We start from the raw sequence: 27,382 nt of genomic DNA, 5'->3' as shown, positions 1-27,382 counted from the left end.
TTTGGTGGTTTAATTTTTTCTTGTTAATGGGGAAAGTATAGAAAAGATGGCTTTGAGAATGGGGAATGTGGCTGATTTTTTAGCTGAGTTTGTATTTTATTATATTTGATATACTTCTCTTTGACCCAGGATTATGATGATGATGAAGACAGTGAAGCAGTCAACAGTCGATCCCTGCCTCTCACCCTGTCCACACTTGCCAAGTGGTACCATAACAAATATGTTGTAAGTGTCAAAACAGTTGTCTCCTTAACAACATTCACTGGCTGAAGATCCCTATATATTCAGTAATAGGACTATTGTGTAAATGATCTTTAATTTCAGTTGGTTTTCTTATATTCCTATGACCAAGGCAAACATCAAGTTAAAAGAAAGATTTTTCAATAGGTTACAACAATTTGTAGTTACATGTAAGAGTTCAATGTGAAAGTTGAACCATCTCTTACCTCTGCTTTTCCCAGAGTAAACCCTCCTCTCCTAAAAAGCGCAAGTCTAGTGCTGGTGTAGGTGTAGAGAGGGGCGGTCTCCCACCAGTCGTCATTGTGATGGAAGACTTTGAAAACTTCCCGCCACGTGTAGTGCAGGACTTCATCATTATTACAAGGTCAGCATTCCTCCCTGTCCCTTATGTTAAGTTGCTTATTGATATTTTAGAGTTATGCCCCGCAATTAAATTAGAGAAGAAACTTGCAAAGAATTGTATTTGAATATCTCAAACGAACATTTTTATCTTAATCAAGTTTTGTTAGAGATCTCAATCAAGCACTGTTAACTCAAAAATAAAGATGATATGTCGCATGCAAGACCTATGTCCCTACCTCAAAAGTCAAGGCCACACTTACATGTTTATCATAATGGAACTCTGCATATATGTAATGTATATATATACATTATAGTTTGTTGTGTCAGGGCTGAAACTTTGTCATGCACTTAGAGATTTTAAAATAAATTGGCAAATGTGTTTGGTACTTAAAGACAAAGTGTCATGACCCTACCTCTAATTTCAAGGTCACACTTTCAGTTAAGCCATGCTGCATATATGCATATACAGTATAGTGGGTCGTGTCGTGGCTATTAAAGTAATAGCAGTAATAGTCAGGCAGAGAGGGATTTTAAAATAAATAACTGTCCGATTCAAGGCCCATGTCCCTATATGATAGCTATTCCTGAATGAAAGCATGATAGTAATTCCATAATCCATTGAACTTGATGGCACTTTGAGGGCATTAGTCACTTACTGTGGCAGCTCTTGTTTGAATTTTTATAGTGTGGGAAACAGTTGATTGCTGACTTGTCATCATATCATATCATAACTTTTGTATTAATTTACTTATATAACACATATTGAACAACTGGCATTGTCACATTAATCAGGGCTAAAATATCTTCATGGGATAACATTGTATGATTTTTGTATTTAGGCCTTTTATATGGTATTTATCATTTTCAGTGATAGATCAAGTTTATTCAATATTATACATTTGCATCAGTTTGGATTTTCAGTAACTATATCAGCCTGCTACCAGTAGTGTTTATTTTCGGGATAGCGACATCAGTGTCTGCTATTCACCGCCTGCTGCCTAACGAGGTGTCGTCGCTACTGTGTATGGAAAAGTTCCAGGCTCCACCTTCAACTGAGTACCTCACCCTCGCCATCAGCCAGGTAAACCTCACCCTCGCCATCAGCCAGGTAAACCTCATTCTCGTTATCAGCCAGGTAAACCTCACCCTCGCCATCAGCCAGGTCAACCTCGCCCTCACCATCAGCCAGGTAAACCACACCCTCACCATCAGCCAGGTAAACCTCACCCTCGCCATCAGCCAGGTAAACCTCACCCTCGCAATCAGCCAGGTAAACCTCATTCTCGTTATCAGTCAGTTAAACCTTGCCTTTGCCATCAGCCAAGTAAACCTCAACCTCATCAACAGTCAGGTAAACCTCACTCTTGTCATCGGCTAGATAGACCTCTCCTTCATTGACAGTTAGGTATACCTCACCCTCGTCAGCAGCCAGGTATACTTCTCCCTCATCATCAGCTAGGTATACCTCTACCTCATCATCAGCTAGGTACACCAAACCTTCATCATCAGTCGGAATACCTCAACCTTGTCATCAGCCAGGTATACCTCACCCTCATCATCAGCCAAGTAGACCTCAGCCTTGCCATTAACCAGGTAGACCTCAACTTTGTCCTTAATCATCACCCAGGTAAACGCCACCCTTGTTATTTTGGCCTCTTGGAAAGAAAGATGCCTATGAAAATCATGTTAAATATCATTGCTTATTCTGTTTGGTACATATATGTTAATTTGAAAAAAAATTAATACCACACACATTTTGAATCCTTGACAGAATTTCAAAATAAAACTTACCTTCTTCCTTGTACTTGGCTTTTTTATTCTTTCTTTTTTCCCCTCAAATTGAAACTTGTGAAAAGTGGTTTGAATAATATATTTCAAAAAAATATATAAGTTATAAGTTTTAGTTATGTATACATTAATATTTGATATTGCCTCTGCTTTCATTCAGATGCTGATGACATCAAGATGCCCGTTTAAGCTTGGAAAGGGAGTATTCCAGCTGCTCCTTGATATCTTCCTCTACTATGACTTTTCTGTGCTCAACTTTAACCAGGCATTACGGGTATGGCTATTTTTTGTTTCTCTCCATTGTCCTTGCTACAGTTAGGTTTTGAGTTTGATTTTGAAGTAAAATATACAAATTAATAAGCTCTGTTAGGTGGTAGACCTTTTAAAACTTAACGAATGTTAAGAAACCTGTTCTTTCTTTTACTGCTTGTACTTCTTTGTTGAAAATATTAATCTCTTAATTGATATCCAGTTTGCAATGCTTGATCACTACACTAGTCAGCCATTGAGTTATTTGTGCTGTAATCATGATGACACGGAGGTTACAGTCAATCAGATGGATGGACAGGCTCTTGACAGGCTGCGTCAACTCAGTTCCTTTATGAGGTGTGTATTCTTAGTTTATTTAACCTAACTAAAATATGCATCTTTTGTGACATATTTTGTTAGAAGTCAGAAGGTTAATAAGAAGTGAAAGAGAGACCTAAAGCACCTGATAGTGTATTTCTAATTCATAAACAGGCTATGCATTTGAGGATTTTTAAATATTTGTTCACCATGAGAAGATTGCTTGTTGCGTGCACAGTCCATGCATGATTGTCGAAAGGTTACACTCGTGTCATTTGTCAAAATGCATTTTTGCCCGTCCTGGCTGTAACTTTGGCAATGCTTTGGGGAATTTAAAAATCTTTGCACAGATGTTTACCATAAGAAGAATACCCATCGCGTGCAATGGCATTGTCCGTATTTTAAAGGTCAAGGTTGCTTTATTTTGTCTTGTCCGGGCTGTAACTGAGCACATTTTGGGACTTTAAATGAAATTGGAACAAAATTTGCCCATGAGACAAGGGTTTTAAAGATCAGGGCTTATGCAAAAATTTGGATTGAGAGCTTTTGATTTTAGAATATTGTACTGTTGTACTGTTGTGAACATGGATTTTTGCTCAGATATTTGCATCAAAAATGGTAGGAAGAACCTTGAAATGAATACACATGACTTTGGGAACATTTTCAAAAGGGGTGTTTGCCCTTCTAATTAATTGTTAAGCTGTAACTTAGCAATGCATTGGTGAATTTCAAAACAACCTAGATTTTCACCATGAGAAGATGTCTCCTGCATGAATGTCTGTAGGTCAAGGTCAAACTTGAAAGTCATTGGTAAATGATTTACCGGAGGGGATTTGAGGTTTATCCTCCATTTGTTTGTCCGTCCGTCCGTCCACAAAAATCTCATTCCTGCGATAACTAAAAAAGTATCAAAGCTAGGTTAATGAAACAAAGTATGTGGCAAGAGGGTAATATGGAGATTATGCACATTAGTTTATTTTTTTCGTCAGGCAGAGTTATGGCCCTTGACTTATGAAAAATATAGCTAATTTGGTCCTGTAATAACTCCAAAAGTATCAAAGCTAGATTCATGAAACTAAGTATGTGAATAGAGGGTAAAATGGAGATATTGCACTTTTTTTTTCGTCAGGCAAAAAGTTATGCAGAGTTATGGCCCTTGACTTATTAAAAATATAGCTGTTGACGGAAAAAAAATCTTGGTCCTGGGATAACTAAAAAAGTATCTAAGCTAGGTTAATGAAACTTATTATGTGGAAAGAGGGTAATTTGGAGATTATGCACGTTATTTTTTTCGTCAGACAAGGTAATGCAGAGTTATTGCGCTTGACACTAAAAATATAGCCAATTTGGTCCTGTGATAACAAAAGTATCAAAGCTAGGTTCATGAATCTCAGTATGTGGCAATACATCAAAAGTAGACATGGGTAATCTGGTAGGTATTATGGCTAAAACTGTAGCATTTTATATGGATAAAGTATACTGTAAATGCCATAAGTTCACTATCACATGGGCTGGGGTGACTTAAACAACTTTGAATTATTGGTAGGATTTGTTAAAGTTTTCATGGGGATTCTCTTGAGACAAGCTCATCCTTTTCACAAGGCTTTAAACCGGTCGGGGACACTTGGCGCTCACTGCGCGGCATTCTTGTTGTGCAAGTATTTTAGCTAGATTGGGCTGTAACTTATTTATTCATTGAGTGAGTTTACAATATCTTTACAAATCACCATTAGAGGAGGAAATGTCACATGTAAGAACCATATAGACGAGTTACAGATCAAGGTCAGTTTCTTCTATATTTTACTTGATTGACATCACTGTCCTGCAGTAAGAACCATCAACTTGCCAATAATTATGCCTCACTTAAAAGAAGATGGGGGATATTGCTTTGCACATGTCAGTCGGTCTGTCTGTTGGTCGGTAGACTAAAGCTTGTCCAAGTGATAACTAAACATTGCCAGGACCTATTGTCATCAAAATTGTCATGAAGATAGGGCCTGACCAGTTGATGACCCCTATTGATTTTTGGGGTCATCAGGTCAAGGTCACAGTGACCTTGAACACAAAAAGCTTGTCTGTGATAACTAGACAATGTCTGCACCCATGGCCCTCAGACTTAACATTTAGGTTGGGGCATGACCAGTAGATGACCCCTATTGATTTTGAGGTCAAAGGTCACAGTCACAACTCATATTCATAGTTTTTGTCATATTTACTTACTCCCTGCTGCTAAGAGGAAACATGTTTATCTGCAAATATCAGTCATCATCTGAACATGATTAAAAAAACTGTACCTACTATCTTCACACTTTGAATGGTCATAATCTTAAAACTGCCTCAAAGGCATCCAATGTCAATGACCAATTAGCTGTCATTTCAGTCCATGCATATTTCATTCAATCCAAATATTCCTGATAACATGGCGATGGGGCCATAATGTTTGACAAACATCTCTTGTTACATTAAAGGTCAAACAACAACTTTTCTAACAACGTTTACTGTTGGCATTTTCCAACAAACATGTAGTTGTTACTACTGGTGGTACTGGTATGTTAACAACAATGAAGATAATATCCTAGGTTGGAAGCTGTCCAGAAATCGTATGTAAACCATTTCAGCTATGTGGAGGAATGTTCAACCACAGAACAACCAAGTCTTCTTCTAGACGAAAAGTTCACCAAGGTATCAGTATTACTAAAATCATTTTCTTAAAATGGTACAAGCATGATATAATTCTTTGAAATGGTGTCAGATTTTTTGAGAAATTAGATTTTTTTACTGTAGTTATTTTGTTTCTGAGTGAATGTTTCAATTAATTTTGCCATGCTTGGTGTAGTGTATACTATATTCTACTCTGTTTATATTTAGCCTGAATATACACATGTACATTTTAAAATATTATGTAGAGAGAAAATTAAATGAGTATAATCATGTTTCCAGGGCCATGGTCAAAGTTGCATTTATTAAAGATAGAAGAGGATTGCATATCACCCCTTTTTCTGGCCATTTGCAGAAAACCCTGGTTTTGTCACCTTGTGACATTTTTTGTTTGACACTGGTGACAGGAGAGTGATGTATGATCTTTTTTCCAGAGAAGAGTGGTCCAGCTGATAAATGAGATGTTTGAATACCATATCAACTTCTTCCCCATACTCAACTGTCTACACACACTCGTGTCAAAACTACCCGGCTATCCACTCGGAAAACAGGTACAAGATTGAGAGATCAAAACCTCAATTTTCTTTGGACAGTTTATTTTTAGGCCCATACTTTTAAGCCTCATCTGGCTCATTTGATAACAGGTGTGTGACATGTTGACAATGCTGTGTAATCTTTTAGGGACAACTATTCACTGGAATGGTGTCTAAGACATTTAATTGGAACATCTTATTAACAAATACATGTGCAAAATTAGGTTGTTTTCATGATGTGCGGGAGGTAATGTTACGTAGGCTTCTATCCTAAAAGCATTTGGTTAACATGAATTACCTAGTAAAGACAAAGACATACTTAGCTAATATTGTGATAAATGGATGCAGTGACATTTTGCTAAGTTTAATATGACTTTGCTCCAGAACTTGAGCAGCTTTATTTCATAAAGTCCAGAATCTTAACTTATTTCTCCCTTCCCTTCACCCATATGGAGGCTATTCATTGCCAAAAGTCCAGACGTGTAATTCCCACAATGTGCTTCTTAATCGTACTAAATATCTCTTACATTTGTCAATGTAGACGTGCTATTTGTTGTTTCTATTCGTCAGTTTTTTTCCGTATTGATTTGTCATTTGTCATTATAGTAGTCAAAATGTATATTTGTCAGATCGACCCTGTATAAACTCACTAAAACATAGATCGTATAACTTGCCTTTAACAATATGATGATGTAATTTAGAAAGCCGAATCATGCATATGTAAAACTGCAATCCTACCGTCGACACTCGCATTTGCAGTCCAACAAGTCCAGGTTTACAAAAGTCAATGGACAAGTTCAGAATTACAAGGATAGACGATTTCGCCTATACTTTATATGGTAAATGTCACCGGAAGAAACGAAGGTGAATGGGCGGAGCTAACGAATCAGATTTTCTTTCGTTTATTTCCGTCGAATCAAGCAAGGGAGATAACGTCTTCGCCTACCTCCTGTAAATTCCCGGTTGTAAGTCCGAGTACTCTCTCTTTATTTCACAATAAAAACTAAAAATAACTTCATCTTTTATTTTATTTTGACGATCAATGTTCCTAAATGGGTTATAAATCACCATATTATTTAGTCAATTGCAGTTGGGTGTATCTGAGCTGGGCTCACGGACCCAGATTTATACTGCCACTGTCAGTTGTTTTTTTACTTATATACCCAAGCAAGCAAAAATTGTTCATTTATTTTATTTACAAGTGAACCATGGGCGGATCGTTCAGTGTGTGTGGGGGAGGGGGGGGGGAGCTGTAGGGCCTGTGTCCCCCCAGTTGGCCCGCAAGTGATCTTAAAGGTTAATTTTTTTGTCAATATTTCTCAGAAAAAAATACTTAATTACGCCATAATGCACCAATTCAGACTAAAAATATTCTAGGGGGAGTACCCGTAAACCCCACTTCCCATATTTTAAACATATTAATGTCATGCCCACTCGAGGGATCATGTCCAAAAAGTTTTGCCCCTAAGTAACGCCCCTCTAACGCAAGTCCCTGTTCAAAACCTGCTCCAGCAAACCCACGAAACTTTTGATGGACATCATAATGACATCCACCTAGTTTTTTCTGATGTTATACATTTACTATCTTAATAAGCATGTATGGTGTAAACGTGTAATTTCAATACATCATTGAAACAAAATATACATGTGGATGGAAGAACAGCCCTCCAACCCACTTGTGTCCCCCAGTTATGAATTACGGGATCTGCCACTGTGAACCATAACAATCAAGTAGGGGATTTCAAGAACATGAAAAAATAGATATCGTGAGTCTTAGATTAGAAAAACAAACGCTCGATTTTTCCCCTCCAAAAGGGCTAGGTCCGCTTCACCTAAATGTGAAAAAAAGCCCTGACTGTTGAGTGTGGGTGGGGTATAAAAGGTAGCAGCAAGTAATAATTGTTTATTAGCAATAAATTGACTTCATCATTAAAATACTTTATTAATTACCTATAAAATAATATTTGTTACAGTATAATGTACGAGTTATATGAAGTTATAATCTAAGTGTATTTTATCCATACAGTTCCAGAAACCTGGGGCATCTTAGTGAATAATTTCAACTTAATGAAAATTTAGATTTTTTTCTTCGTAAATTAACATCAATTTGCGAATGTAAAACTGAAAAACTGTATCTGATCTTTTGTCAGCAGTCTTATACCACTGGTATCCAGACATTTACGCAACAATGGGCTAATTCCAAAACAAAAAATAAAAATAGTTGTCAACACGGTCAATCTGTGAGAGTGCAGCTTTAAAAGAAAAATAAGACAATGGGACTTTTCATTCTTGAAGTATAATTTAATGCTAATGACTAACATTTTGTTGTGTTTGAGTCAAGTATCATTTTGCGTACATCTCATTTCATGTCATATGTGTGTATTAATTACTCAGATGCGTAGGAAAGAAATTGACATTGGGACCGCGGAACGGGTGGGCACGGGAGGGGTGTCCCCTACCGTCGATATTTTTTTTTCAATTTTAGGCATTGAAAGACTCAATTTCCAGTGAGTTCAGGTTTTATTTTCATGTTTTTATCTAAATCTTTTTCGGTTAAAATAGTTGAAAGATATAAAACTATTATCGTTTAGTAGCATGTATTCCTATTTGCGCAGTCTCACAATGTATGTTTAATAACAAATTAGCGCAGTCTTCTTCATAGTAAAGCCACCAGTGACTTCGGAACCATTGCGAGTTGAGTGCCATGTGTTCAGTTTTCTTAGTGCCAAACATCTCTTCAGAAATTTAAAACTTATAGGCTGATTTGGAACGTTCATTTTAATGTCAAACTTTTATGTGACCAGTTTGAAATAATACATATTGCTGGCTATTTAATGACAATTCATTTTTAACGAGTAATTGCAATTATCACAATAAACTACAGTTTTTGAAAGACCAAAAACGATACAAATAATTACCGGTATTGTCTTATTGCCTCTTCTTCCACTTTAATAATCCGCCCGGAATGTTTTCACGCCATTCACACGCCAATTAGCTAGATGGTGACATGTTTAATTATGACATGATGACCTGTTTATTCAATATCGTGTCAGACTGGTATTGATCTATATGTGCGTAGCTTTATTATGCCCCCGAAGGTGGGCATATTAAAATCGCACCGTCCGTCCGTCCCTCCGTCCGTCCGTCCGGCTCTGTAACTTTCCCTTGTATGGACAGATTTTAAAATAACTTGCCACATGTGTTCCACATACCAAGACGACGTGTGGCGTGCAAGACCCGTGTCCCTACCTCAAAGGTCAAGGTCACACTTAGTGTTTATTCACAATGGAGTGCTGCATTTAAGGATATAGAGTATAGGTTGTCGTGTCCGGGCTGTAACTTTCTCTTGTATGGACAGATTTTAAAATAACTTGCCACATGTGTACCACATACCAAGACGACATGTCGCGTGCAAGACCCGTGTCCCTACCTCAAAAGTCAAGGTCACACTTAGTGTTTATTCACAATGGAGTGCTGCATATAAGGACATAGAGTATAGGTTGTCGTGTCCGGGCTGTAACTTTCCCTTGTATGGACAGATTTTAAAATAACTTGCCACATGTGTTCCACATACCAAGACGACGTGTCACGTGCAAGACCCGTGTCCCTACCTCAAAGGTCAAGGTCACACTTAGTGTTTATTCACAATGGAGTGCTGCATATAAGGACATAGAGTATAGGTTGTCGTGTCTGGGCTGTAACTTTCCCTTGTATGGACAGATTTTAAAATCACTTGCTACATGTGTTCCACATACGAAGACGACGTGTCTTGTGCAAGACCCATGTCCCTTCCTCTAAGGTGAAAGATACAGTGTTTATTCACAAGGGAATTCTGAATATAAGGACATAACAGTGTAGGTTGTCAAGTATGGGTGGTATTTTTTTATGTTCAGAGGCAATTTAAAATACATTGCCATATGTATTTGACACGTAAAGGCAAGATCAACTTTTCATGTACTGACCTTGTTCGTAGGTCAATGTCACATTCGGGGGCATTCGTCACATACTGTGACAGCTCTTGTTTAAATTGCGATTATTAAGAAAATCGGTATTAAATATTTGGGGCCCCATTGCCGTTACTAGCCAGAATATTGGGGCTGTGACCGCGGCCCCTGCGGCCCCAGCTCCTATGCGCCTGTTACTATTATATAAACAAAAACATGTTGTAATATCATATATTATTTTATTCGACATGAAATAATTTATAATCCATCCTATTTCCAAATCATAGTCCAAAATGTCATAATATAGATGATTCGTAATGTCCATAATAACGTTTGCAATGTCCATGGTCCAAAGTATCCATAATTGGTTTAAATAGAAAGACGTAAGGAGGAGTTAAGACATGGTTAAGGCGGAGTTAAGACATGTTTAAGGCGGAGCTATCTATAAATAAAATTAAATTCATCTCGTACTTTGTACTTTGTAGAACTACGAATTAAAATTTGTCTTCTACACACCGCAATGTAAATCTCGGCATGTGACTTTCATGGAATGACTTTATAAACACGACTGAATCTTCTGTTGAATAGATGCAACGAGAATAAAACTCCAATTGGTACAATGAAAAATGAAAATGTGCAGTGTAAAATGTAAACATACAACCGATGAGTTGGCGAATGTAAAAATCATCAATGTTACAAACCTGAAATACACACATACACGTCTGGACTTTTGGCAACGAATAGCCTCCATACACCCAAGCATGTCCATTTTTCTGCTGGTGTAGGTTCGTGAGGTGTACTCAGCATGTCTGGAGGAGAGTGTGTGGGAGAGAGAGGACTATAAACATGCAACAGACCTCTTGAGGTAAGTTACACACTGACAGAAGTCAACTAATACTTAAAATGGTACTGGAAACAAAACCAGGTCTATTATGCTCAATTTGAAAATAAATTGATATAAAGTGCCTGCAGCTTTTTGCTTAATTGTTCCCACTTAATATGGCTTTACCTTGCTCCCTTTCCAGTTCAAATGCCATCATGGGGAACTGCTATCATGTACAGTAAAACTGCGATAAGTTGAGGAAGCCGGGCACCAACCTAAATCCTAAAGTTATCACATGTTTCGAGTTTGCATGAGTTTCAGTTTTAGTCCTTTATGAAATGCCTTATTTTTAAAGTTTTAAGTCAATTTGATAGAAATGCACCCATTTTAGCTATCCCCACATAATGAGTCCTATATAACATTGCTTAGGTGTTTGACAATTTGTAAGTTCTTTCTTATTTGCCATATTGCAAAGCAGAGACAAAAAGGAATTACTTTCAGAGATTCCGATGTTGGACCATTATGGTACGGTTTTATTAATTCCCCGCCACAGAGTGGGGAGAGGATTATAGGAATGCACTTTGTCTGTTCCTCCATCTGTCCGTCCATACAGCTGTAACATTTCGTGTCCGGGCTATAGCTTACTTATGCATTGATGGATTACCATATTACTTGGTACAAAGGTTGTCCTTATTGAGACGATGTGCAGTGACCTTGACCTGGGTCCATACCTCAAAGGTCAAGGTCACATGAGACATTTAAAGGTCAGAGTTCAAATGCTCGTGTCCGCGCTTTAACTTACTTATGCATTAATGGATTACCATATTATTAGGTATAAATGTTGTCCTTATTAAGACAATGTGCACTGACCTTGACCCGGGTCCATACCTCAAAGGTCAAGGTCACACAAGTTATTTAAAGATCATAATACACATGCTTGTGTCCGGATTTTTTACATTTAGCAGTGTAGACATGTCAATTCTTACTGGATTTATTGACCTTATACATTTCATGTACTTTTAGCAACAATAACTTAATTTAATCCAAGAACTCGAACCAATTGCAATTTGTGCCAGTAATCCATCATGAAGTTTCAGGTCCATATTATGACAATGCTAAAAAGAAGATAAGATATAGATGTTAAATGAAAGTGTTAAACAAGTTGCACAGATTGATATTTAGCACACTCTACCAAGCATTATCATTATGTGCAACAAGTTTAATATTTAAAAAAACAATGGACACAAATGTGATAATATGTTTATAACATTTGTTTTCTCTTCAAAAGCAGTAAAACAATGTTATGATGTCACCACAATATACATGTATCACTTTATAGAAAATACTTAAGGCTTGCTATTTCATCGATGTTATAAATCAAGGACTCATTTTCCTTCTTTTTTAAGCCAAAATAACCTTGACATTGATCTTACCTACACTACACACAATATGAATAACTTTAATAAATATCCTTTTATAATATGTTCAAATATCCAAGAATATTTAGGTTACTGATTAAACAACTTGTATTTCCTATATTCCCACTCTTGACCAGTGATTGTGTACAATTTTAGTCAGATTCGACGTACCAGTCAGGTTGCGAGAAAAACGAAATATACTAAAAAACAACGGCGGGGGATATAGCTGTCCTTTGGACTGCCTTGTTCATATGTTAATTACTCTTTTATGCTTCTCACAATTAAATTCTCATAATTATCTTCTGAACCATCCATATCAATTAGGGATGGCAACGAGTAGTAACATTAATTCTCGAGTACTCGGACGATCGTTCGATCGAGTACTCGGGTACTCGATTACTCGGAAAAATTGAATGTGTTCATGAAGACAAGATTGTGTATACATGTATCGTTAATGACGTATATTGTGCGTTGGTCGTATTATTGGTCATTTTCACCTTTAAAGTAAACTTTCATTACGTATTTTAACAAAAAATAATATAAAAAGAAAACAAATGTTGTTTCAGGCTTTTAATTTGTCTTATTCGTTTCATCTTATACAAGTATGCACTGCAGAAATGAACAACAATCAAAATTACAATGAAAGAAAATTAATAGCATACATAAAAATAGTGAACGAAATTCAATACGAAGTTAAGTTGTTTACTCTACATTTTTTTTTTTAAATGGTAGTTTTTCGTACTGTGTAATTGTTGTTTACTTCATTAATATTCATAATTCTTGATTTAAAATATCAACCAATCAATTGTGATAATCATTGCAAAAATACGCCCATTAAGAAATCAATTCTCGTCGGTCGATACTCTTTCGCTCGTTAGCGTCCATTGTTTGGTGAAAGGTTTCTAATTAATATACAATAGAATGTGTAGGTGAAAGTACCGCTATCAAAACTTCGCTAATTGATATCAGTGCTAATTTGAAATAGGGGTCCTTTGTTGACCGATTGCAACTATTACAACAACTGTCAACTAATTGATTAAGGTCAATTGTGTACACAGCGGGGATTAGTGGGACCGCAAATTGTCCTCTTGGCAACTAACCAGATCTGATATTTTGTCTGTAAATCGTGTATTTGGTGTTTTTTATAGATTTAAAAAAAAAATCCGAGTACTCGAGTAGTGATTTGGTACTCGAGTACTCGGACGTTCGATCGAGTACTCGGGTACTCGTTGCCATCCCTAATATCAATTAATACTGGTGATACGTATACAGGGATTATTGGTTTTCACTTCTCAGTTACTTTACTTTCGTCTGTCATTTCAGTTTTTCAAACTTGCAAAAATTCTATCAAACATCCATCATTTTTTTGTTAATTTCGGAACAAGCTTTCATGAAAATGTGTAAAATAATGACCTCCAGTTATTCAAAAGCTTTTAAGTAAGATTTTTATGTCTGAATCTAGCAATTGTGCTCAACTTATTAAGGTTTTGAGTTATCCTCAGTATATTTTATATGAAAATGGAAAAAATAAAGTCCTGGAGTTCACACAGATTTACTGTTAGTCATTTTTAGCTCGACTATTCGAAGAATAAGGATGGCTATACTACTCGCCCCAGTCTCAGCGTCGGCATCCGGTTTAAGTTTTAGGGCAAGTTGGGATTTTCACTTATAAGTCCAATACCCTTCATTCAATTGACTAAATACTTCACACAGTTGTTCAGGGCCATCACATAATGAGGTTAGATAACTCCATATTATCATCCTTTTATACAAATTATGGCCCCTGATTGACTATGGAACTTAAAGGTTAAAGTTTTAGGGCAGGTTGGGATATTTATTAATAACTTCTATACCCTTCATTCAATTGACTTAATACTTCACACATTTGTTCAGGACCATAACACAATGAGGTTACATAGCTCCATATTATCCTTAATACAAGTTATGGCCCCTGATTGACTAAGGTTAAAGTTTTAGGGTAGGTTAAAGTTTTGGTGTAAGTTGCGATTTTTATTTATAAGTCCAATACCCTTCATTCAATGGACTTAATACTTCACACAGTTGTTCAGGGCCATCACATAATGAGGTTAGATATCATAACTTCATATTATCCTTTGTACGAATTATTGCCCCTGATTGACTATGGAACTTAGGTTTAAGTTTTAGGGCAGGTTGGGATATTTATTGATAACTTCTATACCCTTCATTCGATTGACTTAATACTTCGCACTTTTGTTTAGGACCATCACACAATGAGTTTACATAACTCCATAACTCCATATTATCCTTAATACAAGTTATGGCCCCTGATTGACTTAGGTTGAAGTTTTAGGGCAGGTTAAGGTTTTAGGGCAAGTTGGGATTTAAATGAAAAACTTCTATAACCTTCATTCAATGCACTTATTACTTCGCACAATTAATGAAGACCATCTTACAATAAGGTCACGCAACTCCATTTTAACCCTTAATACAAATTATGGCCCTTTTTTAATTTTTATTTTATTTTTATTTTTATTTCTTTTGACAGGCACATTTTTATATTCTTAACCAGATTTTCATAAAGGTAAAACAAGTTATTTGAATGACTTGCTTCATTGTTCTGGCTGGCTGGTGGGAGGGCAGCGTCAAAGTCACCTTATGTATCGAATAATTTTAGCTAGGTTTGACATAAAGAGAAACTTGTTATATACGAAGAGTTTATGGAGACCTTTTATGGGAATGCATTTGAGACCCCTAGGATCAAGGTCAAGGTTACTATTGATAGAACAAGAGCCGTCGTAAGACAGCACGCTCAACTACGCCGACTTGGAATACAATAACGATGTAATAATACCAAGTTTGGTCTCTTTATGTCAAACCTAACTAAAATTGACATAACTAAGATTTAATTTATAGAAGTTTTTTTTATTAAAATCCCAACTTGCCCTTAACTTTTGCTTGCATAAAACTTTAACCTAAGTCAATCAGGGGCTATAACTTGTATTAAGGATATGTAGTTATGTAACCTCATTTGGTGATGGTCCTGAACACTTGTGTTAAGTATTAAGTCAATTGAATGAAGGGTATAGAAGTTATTAAACAATATCCCAACCTGCCCTAAAACTTTAACCTAAGTTCCATAGTCAATCAGGGGCCATAACCTGTGTAAAGAATGATATGGAGTTATCTAACCTCATTATGTGATGGCTCTGAACATCTGTGTGAAGTATTTAGTCAATTGAATGAAGGGTATTGGAGTTTTATGTGAAAATCCCAACTTGTCCTAAAACTTTAACCTGCCCTAAAACTTTAACCTAAGTCAATCAGGGGCCATAACTTGTATTTACGATAATATGGAGTTATGTAACCTCATTGTGTGATGGTTCTGAACAACTGTGTGAAGTATTAAGTCAATGGAACAAAGGATATAGAAGTTATTAATAAATATTCCAACTTGCCCTAAAACTTTAACCTAAGTTCCATAGTCAATCAGGGGCCATAATCTGTGTAAAGAATGATATGGAGTTATCTAACCTCATCATGTAATGGCCCTGAACAACTGCGTGAAGTATCAAGTCAATTGAATGAAGGGTATTGGACTTATAAGTGAAAATCCCAACTTGCCCTAAAACTTTAAACGGACGCCGACGCCTACGCTGGGGTGAGTACTATAGCCCACCTATTCTTCGAATAGTCAAGCTAAAAAGGGTTGGTATTGAATAACTTAAGTAAGGATCTACATATTGTGACCAAACTTGGTATATAGGAAGAGATTATAGAGACCTTTCCTGAGATTGTGTTTTGGGCCCCGAGAGTTATTGTCTAGGTCAAGGTCACTGTTGCTAAAAAAATTGGTATATGGTTAGTACTGAATAACTCTAAGTAAGGGTTGACACAGTGTGACCAAACTTGGTATATAGGACAAGTTTATGCAGAGCTTTCATTGGATTGCCTTTTGGCCCCCTAGGGTCAAGGTCACTGTTACTAAAAATAGATTACTGTTTTAGTTATGGTTGACATACTGTGACCAAACTTGATATGTAGGAAGAGATTATGGAGGACTTCCATGGGATTGTGTTTGGGGCCATTAGGATCAAGGTCACTGTTACCAAAAATAGAAGAAAGCAGTTGAAACTGAATCTCTTCTGCCAATCATTAAAAACCAGGTTTTGTAATTGCGATTCTTGTTCACTTATTAATTTGATTATTTTATTGCTTTTGACAGGCACATATTACATCGTTATTGTATTCACTTCTAAGTCAAAGCGGCGTAGCCGAGCTGGCTGTCTTACGACAACTCTTGCTTCATTTTGTTTCAATAGACTTTCATAGAGAATAATGAGTTTTTTACTAGTTGTTTTGTATTGTAGGATGTTGGCGAAAGATGAGCTTAAGACCCTAGTCACCCAGTGTGTGAACAAGTTGGCCACTGAAGCTCAACTTGCCAGTGTTAAAACTGACCTGGAGAGGTTTGGATACAGGATGGACCATATTGATGGTAAAGGTGCTATTTGAAATTGCAGTATTTTATGCAGCTCTGATTAAAGAAAACAACAATTAGATAGAGCATAATTAAGAGTGTAATATTACCTGGAAATATAGACCCTTTTGTCATTTGAACACTGTAATTTACATGGTGAACAAATTTTAAAAATGAATTGATTTTGTCCTGTTTGCTTAGTTGCATTATCTATGAAAAATGGGGCAACACTTTGAAAAAAATTAACCCATTTGTTTTTTAATTCAGCCGAGTATTAAGCAAAATTGTGGCTTATTTATTTTCATTGCAAATCCTAAATCATATTGCATTTCCTATCCAATTTTTATGGTACCTAACACTAATTGCATAAAATTGAATGTTCTTTCCAAGGTCTAATTATTTCACTTATTTCTTAGTTTCTAACATGATATCTGTTGTTTTTCATTGAACAATTAAAAAATCTAGAAATGTTCCACAGCGCTATACATTTTAATCAACACTCACACCAGGTAGAGCACAAGATGATTTCACCCTATTATTTTACAACCATATTTTTCCATCTGTGAATAGTTTAATTGCCTTTGCATACTTCCCTGGATATACTTTTTTGGAATATGCATATAATCTGGCACATGTAAGACTTATACGACTTAAATAACAGATTTCTATACAATATATATTTAGCTACAATGGAAAACACCATGACAGATTTTTTCACATGATTTTCTGTGTTTTAATTCTTATCTTTGTCCTAATTGACAAAAATTTGCTTTAAAAATTGGCAAGGGCTGGGTATATTTTATGCCCTGAAGGATGTTGCTATAATTTCTGATTAATAAATGAAGAACTTTTGGGCAAGGAAGCGCAATTCCACATTAAGACAACATGCAGAACCCACAATGCAGGGCACCAGCTCAAGGTCAAAGGTTTGAGTCATAGATTTCGTGTCAGGACTGTAACCCTAAACCCCTGGAAGGATTATCATGTAACTGTAGTCAATTTTATTCCACTGAGACAACATGCAGAACCCACATTTAGTGTAGACTTTCAGTGTAGGTAACTCAAGATATTGAAATGGAACTTGGTACACATCGAGGGCTGAGCGCGAAACTGTTCCATCTGCGTTTTTGTAAATTGTTCCGGAGAAGCTAAAAACTGTTTATTTTGCTTATTTAGGCTTTTCTTGTTACTAAATTCAGAAATAAAGTTCAAAATGATGTCAGAAATAAAGGAATGACTCAAACTTTATCCAACACCATTTTAAAATATGTATTTATTACAATATGTTACTTAGAACAGTTTCGCAGTCAAAATTGACTAAAACTAAAATCTTTTTTCACTACGAAACTGTTCTAAATGACATTTTATTTAAGTATGGTTTATATTGCGTTTATACTATTTAAATGATGCTTCATAATTTAATACACTAAGTAGTTATGAACATAGCTCACTTTTAGAAAAACAGCAGCAAATAATTTTTCTGATTTCAAATTGCCCTTCATATATTAGTTACCCAATGTTTTGGTGCAATACGCTCATAACTCTGATTTAAATATAATTTTGATCATTGTTGATTATTATACCGGAATCATGAAGTGTTGTGGGCTATGTAGGAATCACCTCGTCCCGTCTGTCTGTCCGTCTGTTTGTCCATCTGGTTTGGGACATGGGGACAAGTTTACGTTTCTCCATTACTCTAAGCTCCATACTTCATACACATATTAACTGTGTTAAGGAGAATTGCTTTGCAAAAAAATCATTACTTTGTTTACGGTCACCCTTTAATCATACAAATTACCTCAAATCAGTCTTGTCCAATCAATAACTTATAAGGCCTTTGTCCAGTCATAAGCATATTTGTTAGGATGTTTAGGCACATTATCTTGGACAAGTTTGATAAACGGCATTATCGCTTTAGGTCTTGTCTGATCAATAATTTTAGAAGCCTTTGTCCAATCATCACCAAATTTGGTCAAAATGTCTATGGGCATAATATCTCGTATAAGATTGATAACCAGCCATATTGCTTGAGTCATTTTAGAGTTATTGCCCTTCAATAGAAATTACCTACAATTGGTGTTGTCTGATCAATAACTGAAGACGGTTCTGTCCAATCACCATCAAATTTGGTCAGAATGTGTATGGGTAAATATTTTGGACAAGTTTTTAAACCACCCATATGGCTTGAGTCACTCAAGAGAAATCATCCTTTAATTATATAATTTACCTAAAATCAGTCTTGTTCTATTTATTACTAAAATGCCTTTTTAAATCATCACAATTTGGTTAGGATATGCAAAATATCTTGGTCAGGCTTGATTACCTGCCATGTTGCCATAGTCACTCCAGAGTTATGACTCTTGAATTGGCAAAAACTGTATTTTCAGTGTCAATCTTCTGAATTTGGCTTAACGTACTACCACTAACCACCAAACTTGGTGTCCTTATATTAGGATGGACATATTTTGTGACAGTTGGCGCTCTTGTTTATACCTGGACTTATTGTCATCAAACTTGACATGAAGGTTGGGCCTGACCAGGAGATGACCCTTTTTGATTTTGGGGGTCAAGGTCACAAAAACCTTTAACGGGAAACGGTTGTCATAGCTTGGTCGAGTGATAACTCAACAATGCTTGGACCTATGGTCATCAAACTTGAAATTGAGGCTGATAACTGAACAATGCCTGCACCTATGGCCCTCATACTTGAATTGGAGGTTGGGCCTGACCGGTAGATGACCCCTGATTTAGGGGTCAATGGGTTAAAGGTCACGGTAACTTTTAACACGAAAAATATTGACAAAGCTTTTCCGAGTGATAACTCAACAATGCCTCGGCATATTGTTTGACAAACATCTCTCGTTTGTTTCACTTCTCTCCACCGGGAAATTTTTGAGGTATTGACTTCAAACTTTATATACAGATAAATCTCTTTGCCCTACAAACTATTGTGATACATTAGTCTTTTTACACTTTATTTCCATTTTATTTGATCATTTACCAGAGGAGGCAGAGGAGGAGCCAGCTGGTGATATGGAAATGGTTGACACTAGCCTGCCATCCCGCACATCCCTACATCAGCTACGACAGGTGAGATGACACATACCCACATAAAGGGCATAGTCTTGCAAAAAATCATAAACAAGTTCTGATACATTATTTCAAGATTGGAAGTTTGACGCCCTCGAAGACCGATTGAGGTTTCAAACTTTCAGAAGCCCTGATTATTATTGATGGTCAGAGGGCTTCTCTCACCACTAAGATGGTTGAAAGGAAAATTCTGTGGTCATGACCTTTCAATTATTTACTATGGCCATTGCTATGATTGATAATGACACATCTGTAGTTCTCCAGCAATAAATGTTTTTTATGGCCCGTCACAAATCAGATACTGTTAGTCAGTAACTAAATGGTTAATTGAGTTGAAGTTCAATTCCATTCAATCTTTAACTTTTGGATACAAAAGTTTTATTTCAATAGCAAATATTGAAATTGAGCTTGGTCCAAAGTGAAATGCGTGTTAAAAAGAAAAAATTAATCAAAAGCTCATTTTCTAGGTAGTAGCATTTCAGTTTTTGAAAAGATTTATAGCCATTCAACTTATTTATTTTTGGACCAAATTTAATCAAATTTGTCATGGACTCTTTGATACCTGTTTTTGAAAACAGTATCTCATTTATTTGTTGTTCAACGTCAAGGTACTAAGTGACAGGCCGGGTCGAACTCGTATGGATGAAGGGAAAGCGTAACACAAGCTTTGAATGAAAATAGGGCATTTATTAATGCCATAAAAGTGTTTTTACGAAATATCATAAAATAAAACATAAGTGTCAATAGCATGTGTATAATAACATTTCCCGAAATACATATCTGGGTGGAAAAACTGCCGGGCATGTATTATATGAAAACTAAAATAAAATACTGAAACTTACGCCCACACTAAAAATATATCAGTAATGGCTACAACGTATCACGGTTGGCTGTTCAGAGCCACATGAGATAAAACTCAAAGGTGATTGGCTGAGGCAATAATTTATGCAGGATGCTGACATGGTTAAATACCACTAAATTAATGCTTGAACAATTCCATAATTAATTTTATGTTTGCATAAAATTTCATTTATCATGTCAAATAAAAAATGACTTAGATAGGTTGAAACAAGGTGTTTGATTGACCAGAATAGTGAATACCATGGGGAAAACTGAATATTTTTCTTACCGAGTGTTTTAAAGAAAATTTGAGGTACAGTTTTAGAGCCTATTGCAAGAACATCCATTCTATGAAATTTGGATAAAATTCATAAAAAGAAACCAAAGTTTATTGCAGTTTACCTATACCACTGTCATTTGTACATTTTAAGTAATATATTTTTCCTATGATGTATTACTTAAAAAAAAATAATGTGATGCAAAAGACCATTTTGGCCCCTTTGATTTGTTACCAAACTTTAATATGTGTCTTCAGTCTTCTTGAGTTGCATCCCCTGACTGGAAGCAAATTGCTGGTTGGCCAAACAAACCCCAACACTAACCAATGAGATTGCATCTTTCAAAAATGTGAGCCCTTCACTAGTCTGAGATCAATGTTTCACACCATAATTCCTTTTAAGGTTTTCCACACTCATAATTAATGAAAATCGAGCTGAATAACCATTAAGATTTGAAATGAATTTTTTAGTGACTTTTTATACGCCCATCTTACGATGGCCGTATTATGGGAACACCCATGGCGGGCGGGCGGCTCCACAATGTTGTCCGCTCTCTAACTTGAACATTTCTCATCCAATTTCCACCAAACTTCATGAAAGTGTTTGTTGGTGAAATATCTAGGTCAAGTTTGATAACCAGCCAAATCGCTTTAGGCACTCCAGAGTTATGGCCCCCTGAATTTGTCAAAATTGGCCATTTTAGCTTTGTCCCCTCTCTAACTTGATCATTTCTCATCCAATTTCCACCAAACGTCATGAAAGTGTTTGTTGGTGAAATATCTCGGTCAAGTTCAATAACCAGCCAAATCGCTTTAGGCACTCCAGAGTTATGGACCCCTGAATTTGTCAAAATTGTCCATTTTAGCTTTGTCCGCTCTCTAACTTGAACATTTCTCATCCAATTTCCACCAAACTTCATGAAAGTGTTTGTTGGTGAAATATCTAGATCAAGTTCGATAACCAGCCTAATCGCTTTAGGCACTCCAGAGTTATGGCCCCCTGAATTTATCAAAATTGGCCATTTTAGCTTTGTCTACTCTTAAACTTGAACAGTTTTTATCCGAATTTCACCAAACTTGCTACTATAAATGTTTGTTGGTATATATTCTTGGCAAAGTTCTATAACCAGCCAGGCTCTTCAGGATTATGGCCCTTGAATTGGTCAAAATTTGCCATTTTTGCTTTGTCCATTGTCTAATTTGAACAGTTATCATCTGATCTTCACAAAACTTGCTGAAAATATTTGTTGGTAAAATAAATCGGTCAAGTAGTTCCCTGAAATACAGAAGTACTTGGTAAATACAATTTTGCATGAAACCCTCAGTAAATATCAAGGGCTTGGTCCCCAAAGGTTCTAAGTGCCTATGAAAATTATAGACATTTTAGCACCTTTTGACTCGAAACCCTGGAATTAAAATAAATTTTTTCTACTGTTAATGCCATATTGTGCCAAATCATTTTCTTCTTGAAAAGCTTGCTTCTCAAAGGGCCAATGTGACAGTAAGTTGTCTTAGAATCCAAGAAATTATTGATGGGTGTATTTTGTGAGTGTCACTCTTGTTAGGTAATATTATTTGTATGATGTTTTGTTCCCTTTTCGAATACATATTCTCTATTTTACTTATGGATTGAATAGTGGTGGGTTAGGATATGACATCGTATTATTTGCAATTACTAGTTTACTTTGTTTGTGGTTAAAGTTGTATTCGTTCCACAATAAAATTCAACATTTAATCTATGGGTTGATTTGGCAATTGTCAAATATATTGAGAAAATCCAGATCAGGACTCAAAATGTCACATGTCATCAAACTTAATTTGGGTTATTTAGATGCAATTTTTTTTTTTTCACTTGTTATTAAAGTTGGTCAGAATACTTTTTTGCATGATCATTGTCTTGAACAATAACTGATATGGGTCACCTCAGGTCGTAAACTGGTAAACTCTTAGAGAGAAACAATCCCTGTCATAAATTCAATGGTTTTTATCCAATTGTTATGAAACTTGGTCTAAATACTTGTCTGGATGCTGTCTTGATTATTTATAAATATGGGTCACCTCACGTAAAAAACTACTCCAAACTATACAATAAATGGTAGTAAAAAGAAACTTTTTAATTACTGCCCACTAACAATATCGCCTATATATATCCTATTGAGAAAAAACAACACCATTTTCAAAATGAAAAATCAAGCTATAATGTGGCATTTCACATTGCCTCTTGTAGAAAGTGCATTATAGGATTTAAAAAAATAAATGGCGTAGAGCTTCACCATGATGAGGCAGTGTTGCAGGTTCCACTTTTTGTTCAACTCCATGTTATTCTCTTTTGCAATTCCACTGAAGAACTTTGTCTGTGTCAAAGACTCACTCAACAGGCTCAACAAATCACCATTCGGTGTCTGTTATAGATTGCTGTCTGACGATGTTTGCTACATCGGTATGAAAGTAATTTAAATCAGTTAAGTCTATTAGGAAACATCAGTCAATCCTAGTATTTTGAATAAATGGACTTCTGTCTATAAACAAAACAAATTGTCAATTATTTTAGAAACATTTTACAATACATTGGACTACGATTTGCTCAATATTCATTTTCTTAACCTTTTCATATATGATAAATTATATTTATAGCATTAATGATATATTACAATTATGCCTTAAAGGGGCTGTACTGCGTATGATGAAAAAGCGAAAAAAAGAAAGAAAATTGTCAAAAACTGACAAAAACTTGGTATCGATGTGTACAATGCATTGAAACTTACTTTCTGAAGTACCACATAGTTTACAATTAATTTATTTTTCGCAGTTTTTTTTTGTATTTTTCCATTAAAAAAGATTTCTAGGTATGTCTACCTAGTAGAATTCATTCCTTATGTGTGATTGGCTAGTCAATGTTATCACGTGATATTACCAAGTTAGGTATATAGCTTAAATATTCCAACTGCTCAGAATAAGCTTTCGTAGCACAGTGGATACAACACTGGGCTGCAATTTTGGCGACACCAGTTCGAACCCGGTCTCTGACTCGATTTTTTATTTTTACATTGTGGTATTTTTTTTATAATTATGATATCAAAGAGTAAATCATATTATTAAATAATTGTCCTGAGATTCGTTACAGAAAAAAACAATTTTTTGGTGCCAATCTGTAGTACAGTCCCTTTAAGATGCATATTTATTCATATATTATCAAATTGCTTTATTCTGGCAGCCATATTGGCTCAACCTTGATAACTCAAAAAGTCAATCAGATTCATGTTTAAAAGGTTCTAGGCTACCAAAGTGTGCAAAAGCATTCACTATACACCACCATGTAAGGTTCTAGGTTACCAAAGTATGCAAAGCATTCTCTATACACCACCATGTAAGGTTCTAGGCTACCAAAGTATGCAAAAGCATTCTTTATACACCACCATGCAAGGTTCTAGGCTACCAAAGTATGCAAAAGCATTCTCTATACACCACCATGTAAGGTTCTAGGCTATCAAAGTATGCAAAAGCATTCTCTATACACCACCATGTAAGGTTCTAGGCTATCAAAGTATGCAAAAGCATTCTCTATACACCACCATGTAAGGTTCTAAACGTCTGCTACTGGACTGTTGTTTAGTCCTACTGGACTGTTGTTTAGTCCTGCTGGACTGTTGTTTGGTCATGTTGAGTGTCCCTGGTAGGGCTTAACTGGAGCTCCCTTGGGAATCACATTAGGAAGAAGACCATTATGAAAGTAGTGTGTTCATTTCAGAGACTACAGGATATCAGTAAGAAACAGAAAAAGCAGAGCCCGTTTGAGAAACTACGAGAGGAGATTGTGGATTATTGTCACGCCTTATTCAGGTTTGCTTTAACACAGACAATACATTGATGACTAGTTGGTATCTCCAATACCTGAACTGTATCCAGTTTCCTGTATTGGTGGTATTAAATTGCTTAGTTGCTGTCTGATCAGATATTCTGATGAACACACACCAGTCTAACTTATATCCATTTTTTTGCTAAATAAGAATACTTAAAATGTTAGAAAAACATAAGCTTGTTAATTACTTTATTTTATTGCATTGTTAAGCACAAATGGATATGATATTATTATTGTAACTATTGTTCTTAGGAGACAAGTTTGTGTCTACCTGGTTTAATATATTCCCAACTTTGTTAATAATCTCAAATAGTCAATTGTGTAATTTTTATCATAAGCTGGAAAAATGAAACACTTTAAACAAAAACATTAGAAACAGTTTGAACATGCAATTTGTCGGATGATTTCAGGAAGTATTTGATTGCGCCAAGTAGCCTACCACTATACGAGATTTTCTACTACACTTCAACAAGAGTGATCAAGCAGCGCCTGAATGCCTCCCCCAGATCTGCATTACAGAAGGCGCTTAGCAACCCAGGCTACTACCTTCAGGTCACAATAGTAAATGTTGTCATGTACTCATGGTCAGTTATAATCAAAAATTACTTTATATCCTTTCAGTCTTTGAAATAATTTTTTTTAGCACTTGTCTTTTTGGGTAAGTAATTGAAAAAAAACCCACTTGCCGCAAAACAGTTTTACTTGCCCAAAATAACCAATTCATGCGTAAATATAAAGCAAATATTTTAATATAATAGTAATGTTTTATCAGGATTTGTGAATTGTTGCTGAAGGAATTATGAAAACAGAGAGATCTAAATTTCTAAAAAATGCACTTAGGCAACCACCTGGGAATTTTGACTTGCCCGAAACAGTATTTACTTGTCCCAGGCTTCAGGCAACCCAGTTATGTTGAAGACTGTCCTTTGACATAGATGCATTTTCTTTGTCCTTGCCTTCAACAGATGAAACCTGAAATGTCCTCAATTATGCTTTACACATCCTTATGTAATGTGCATTTGGGCCTTGATATTCTGGCTTTACACAACCTTTATGTAATTACTAATGTGCATTTGGGCTTTGATGTTCTGGCTTTACACAACCCTTTATGTAATGTGCATTTGGGCATTGCTGTTCTGGCTTTACACAACATTTGTGTAATGTGCATTTGGGCCTTGCTGTTCTGGCTTTACACAACCTTTGTGTAATGTGCGATTGGGCCTTGCTGTTCAGGCTTTACAAATCCTTTATTTAATGTGCAATTGGGCCTTGATGTTCTGGCTTTACACAACCTTTGTGTAATGTGCATTTGGGCCTTGCTGTTCTGGCTTGACACAACCTTTGTGTAATGTGCATTTGGGCCTTGCTGTTCTGGCTTTACACATCCTTTGTGTAATGTGCATTTGGGCCTTGCTATTCTGGCTTTACACATCCTTTGTGTAATGTGCATTTGGGCCTTGCTGTTCTGGCTTTACACAACCTTTGTGTAATGTGCATTTGGGCCTTGCTGTTCTAGCATTACACATCCTTTGTGTAATGTGAATTTGGGCCTTGCTGTTTTGGCTTTGCACATCCTTTGTGTAATGTGCATTTGGGCCTTGCTATTCTGGCTTTACACATCCTTTGTGTAATGTCATTTGGGCCTTGCTGTTCTAGCATTACACATCCTTTGTGTAATGTGAATTTGGGCCTTGCTGCAAGTTTTGGCTTTGCACATCCTTTGTGTAATGTGAATTTGGGCCTTGCTGTTCTGGCTTTACACATCCTTTGTGTAATGTGCATTTGGGCCTTGCTGTTCTAGCATTACACATCCTTTGTGTAATGTGCATTTGGGCCTTGATGTTCTGGCTTTACACAACCTTTATGTAATTACTCATGTGCATTTGGGCCTTGCTGTTCTGGATTTACACAACCCTTATGTAATGTGCATTTGGGCCTTGATGTTCTGGCTTTACACAACCTTTGTGTAATGTGCATTTGGGCATTGCTGTTCTGGCTTTATACAACCTTTGTGTAGTGTGCATTTGGGCCTTGATGTTCTGGCTTTACACAACCTTTATGTAATGTGCATTTGGGCCTTGATGTTCTGGCTTTACACATCCTTTATGTAATTACTAATGTGCATTTGGGCCTTGCTGTTCTGGATTTACACAACCCTTATGTAATGTGCATTTGGGCCTTGATGTTCTGGATTTACACAACCTTTGTGTAATGTGCATTTGGGCATTGCTGTTCTGGCTTAATACAACCTTTGTGTAGTGTGCATTTGGGCCTTGATGTTCTGGCTTTACACAACCTTTATGTAATGTGCATTTGGGCCTTGATGTTCTGGCTTTACACGACCTTTATGTAATTACTAATGTGCATTTGGGCCTTGCTGTTCTGGATTTACACAACCCTTATGTAATGTGCATTTGGGCATTGCTGTTCTGGCTTTACACAACCTTTGTGTAATGTGCATTTGGGCATTGCTGTTCTGACTTTACACAACCTTTGTGTAATGTGCATTTGGGCATTGATGTTCTGGCTTTACACAACCTTTGT

The 27,382-nt window shown here is 36.2% G+C and overlaps 1 protein-coding gene across 2 annotated transcripts in view; it reads left to right on the top strand.

Annotated features, from left to right (window-relative positions):
- The window catches only part of LOC128237317 (origin recognition complex subunit 3-like), a 57,133-nt gene that overhangs the window by 20,234 nt on the left and 9,517 nt on the right, over positions 1-27,382 (top strand). Inside the window, exons 6-17 of one of the 2 annotated variants that reach the window (XM_052952719.1) lie at positions 130-225; positions 462-604; positions 1,504-1,663; positions 2,531-2,644; positions 2,843-2,976; positions 5,556-5,619; positions 6,030-6,146; positions 10,858-10,937; positions 16,663-16,790; positions 19,777-19,862; positions 24,728-24,819; positions 25,249-25,390. In XM_052952719.1, the coding sequence (XP_052808679.1) occupies positions 130-225; positions 462-604; positions 1,504-1,663; positions 2,531-2,644; positions 2,843-2,976; positions 5,556-5,619; positions 6,030-6,146; positions 10,858-10,937; positions 16,663-16,790; positions 19,777-19,862; positions 24,728-24,819; positions 25,249-25,390 (1,356 nt within the window). Of the gene's footprint in view, positions 1-129; positions 226-461; positions 605-1,503; positions 1,664-2,530; positions 2,645-2,842; positions 2,977-5,555; positions 5,620-6,029; positions 6,147-10,857; positions 10,938-16,662; positions 16,791-19,776; positions 19,863-24,727; positions 24,820-25,248; positions 25,400-27,382 lie in introns of both variants that reach the window. The other variant, XM_052952718.1, reaches the window with a different exon arrangement.

This window comes from Mya arenaria, chromosome 6 (genome assembly GCF_026914265.1).
Source record: "Mya arenaria isolate MELC-2E11 chromosome 6, ASM2691426v1".
Lineage (NCBI taxonomy): Eukaryota > Metazoa > Mollusca > Bivalvia > Myida > Myidae > Mya > Mya arenaria.
The sequence above is the reverse complement of the archived record's forward strand: the minus strand, read 5'-3'. Positions and strand labels throughout refer to the sequence as shown.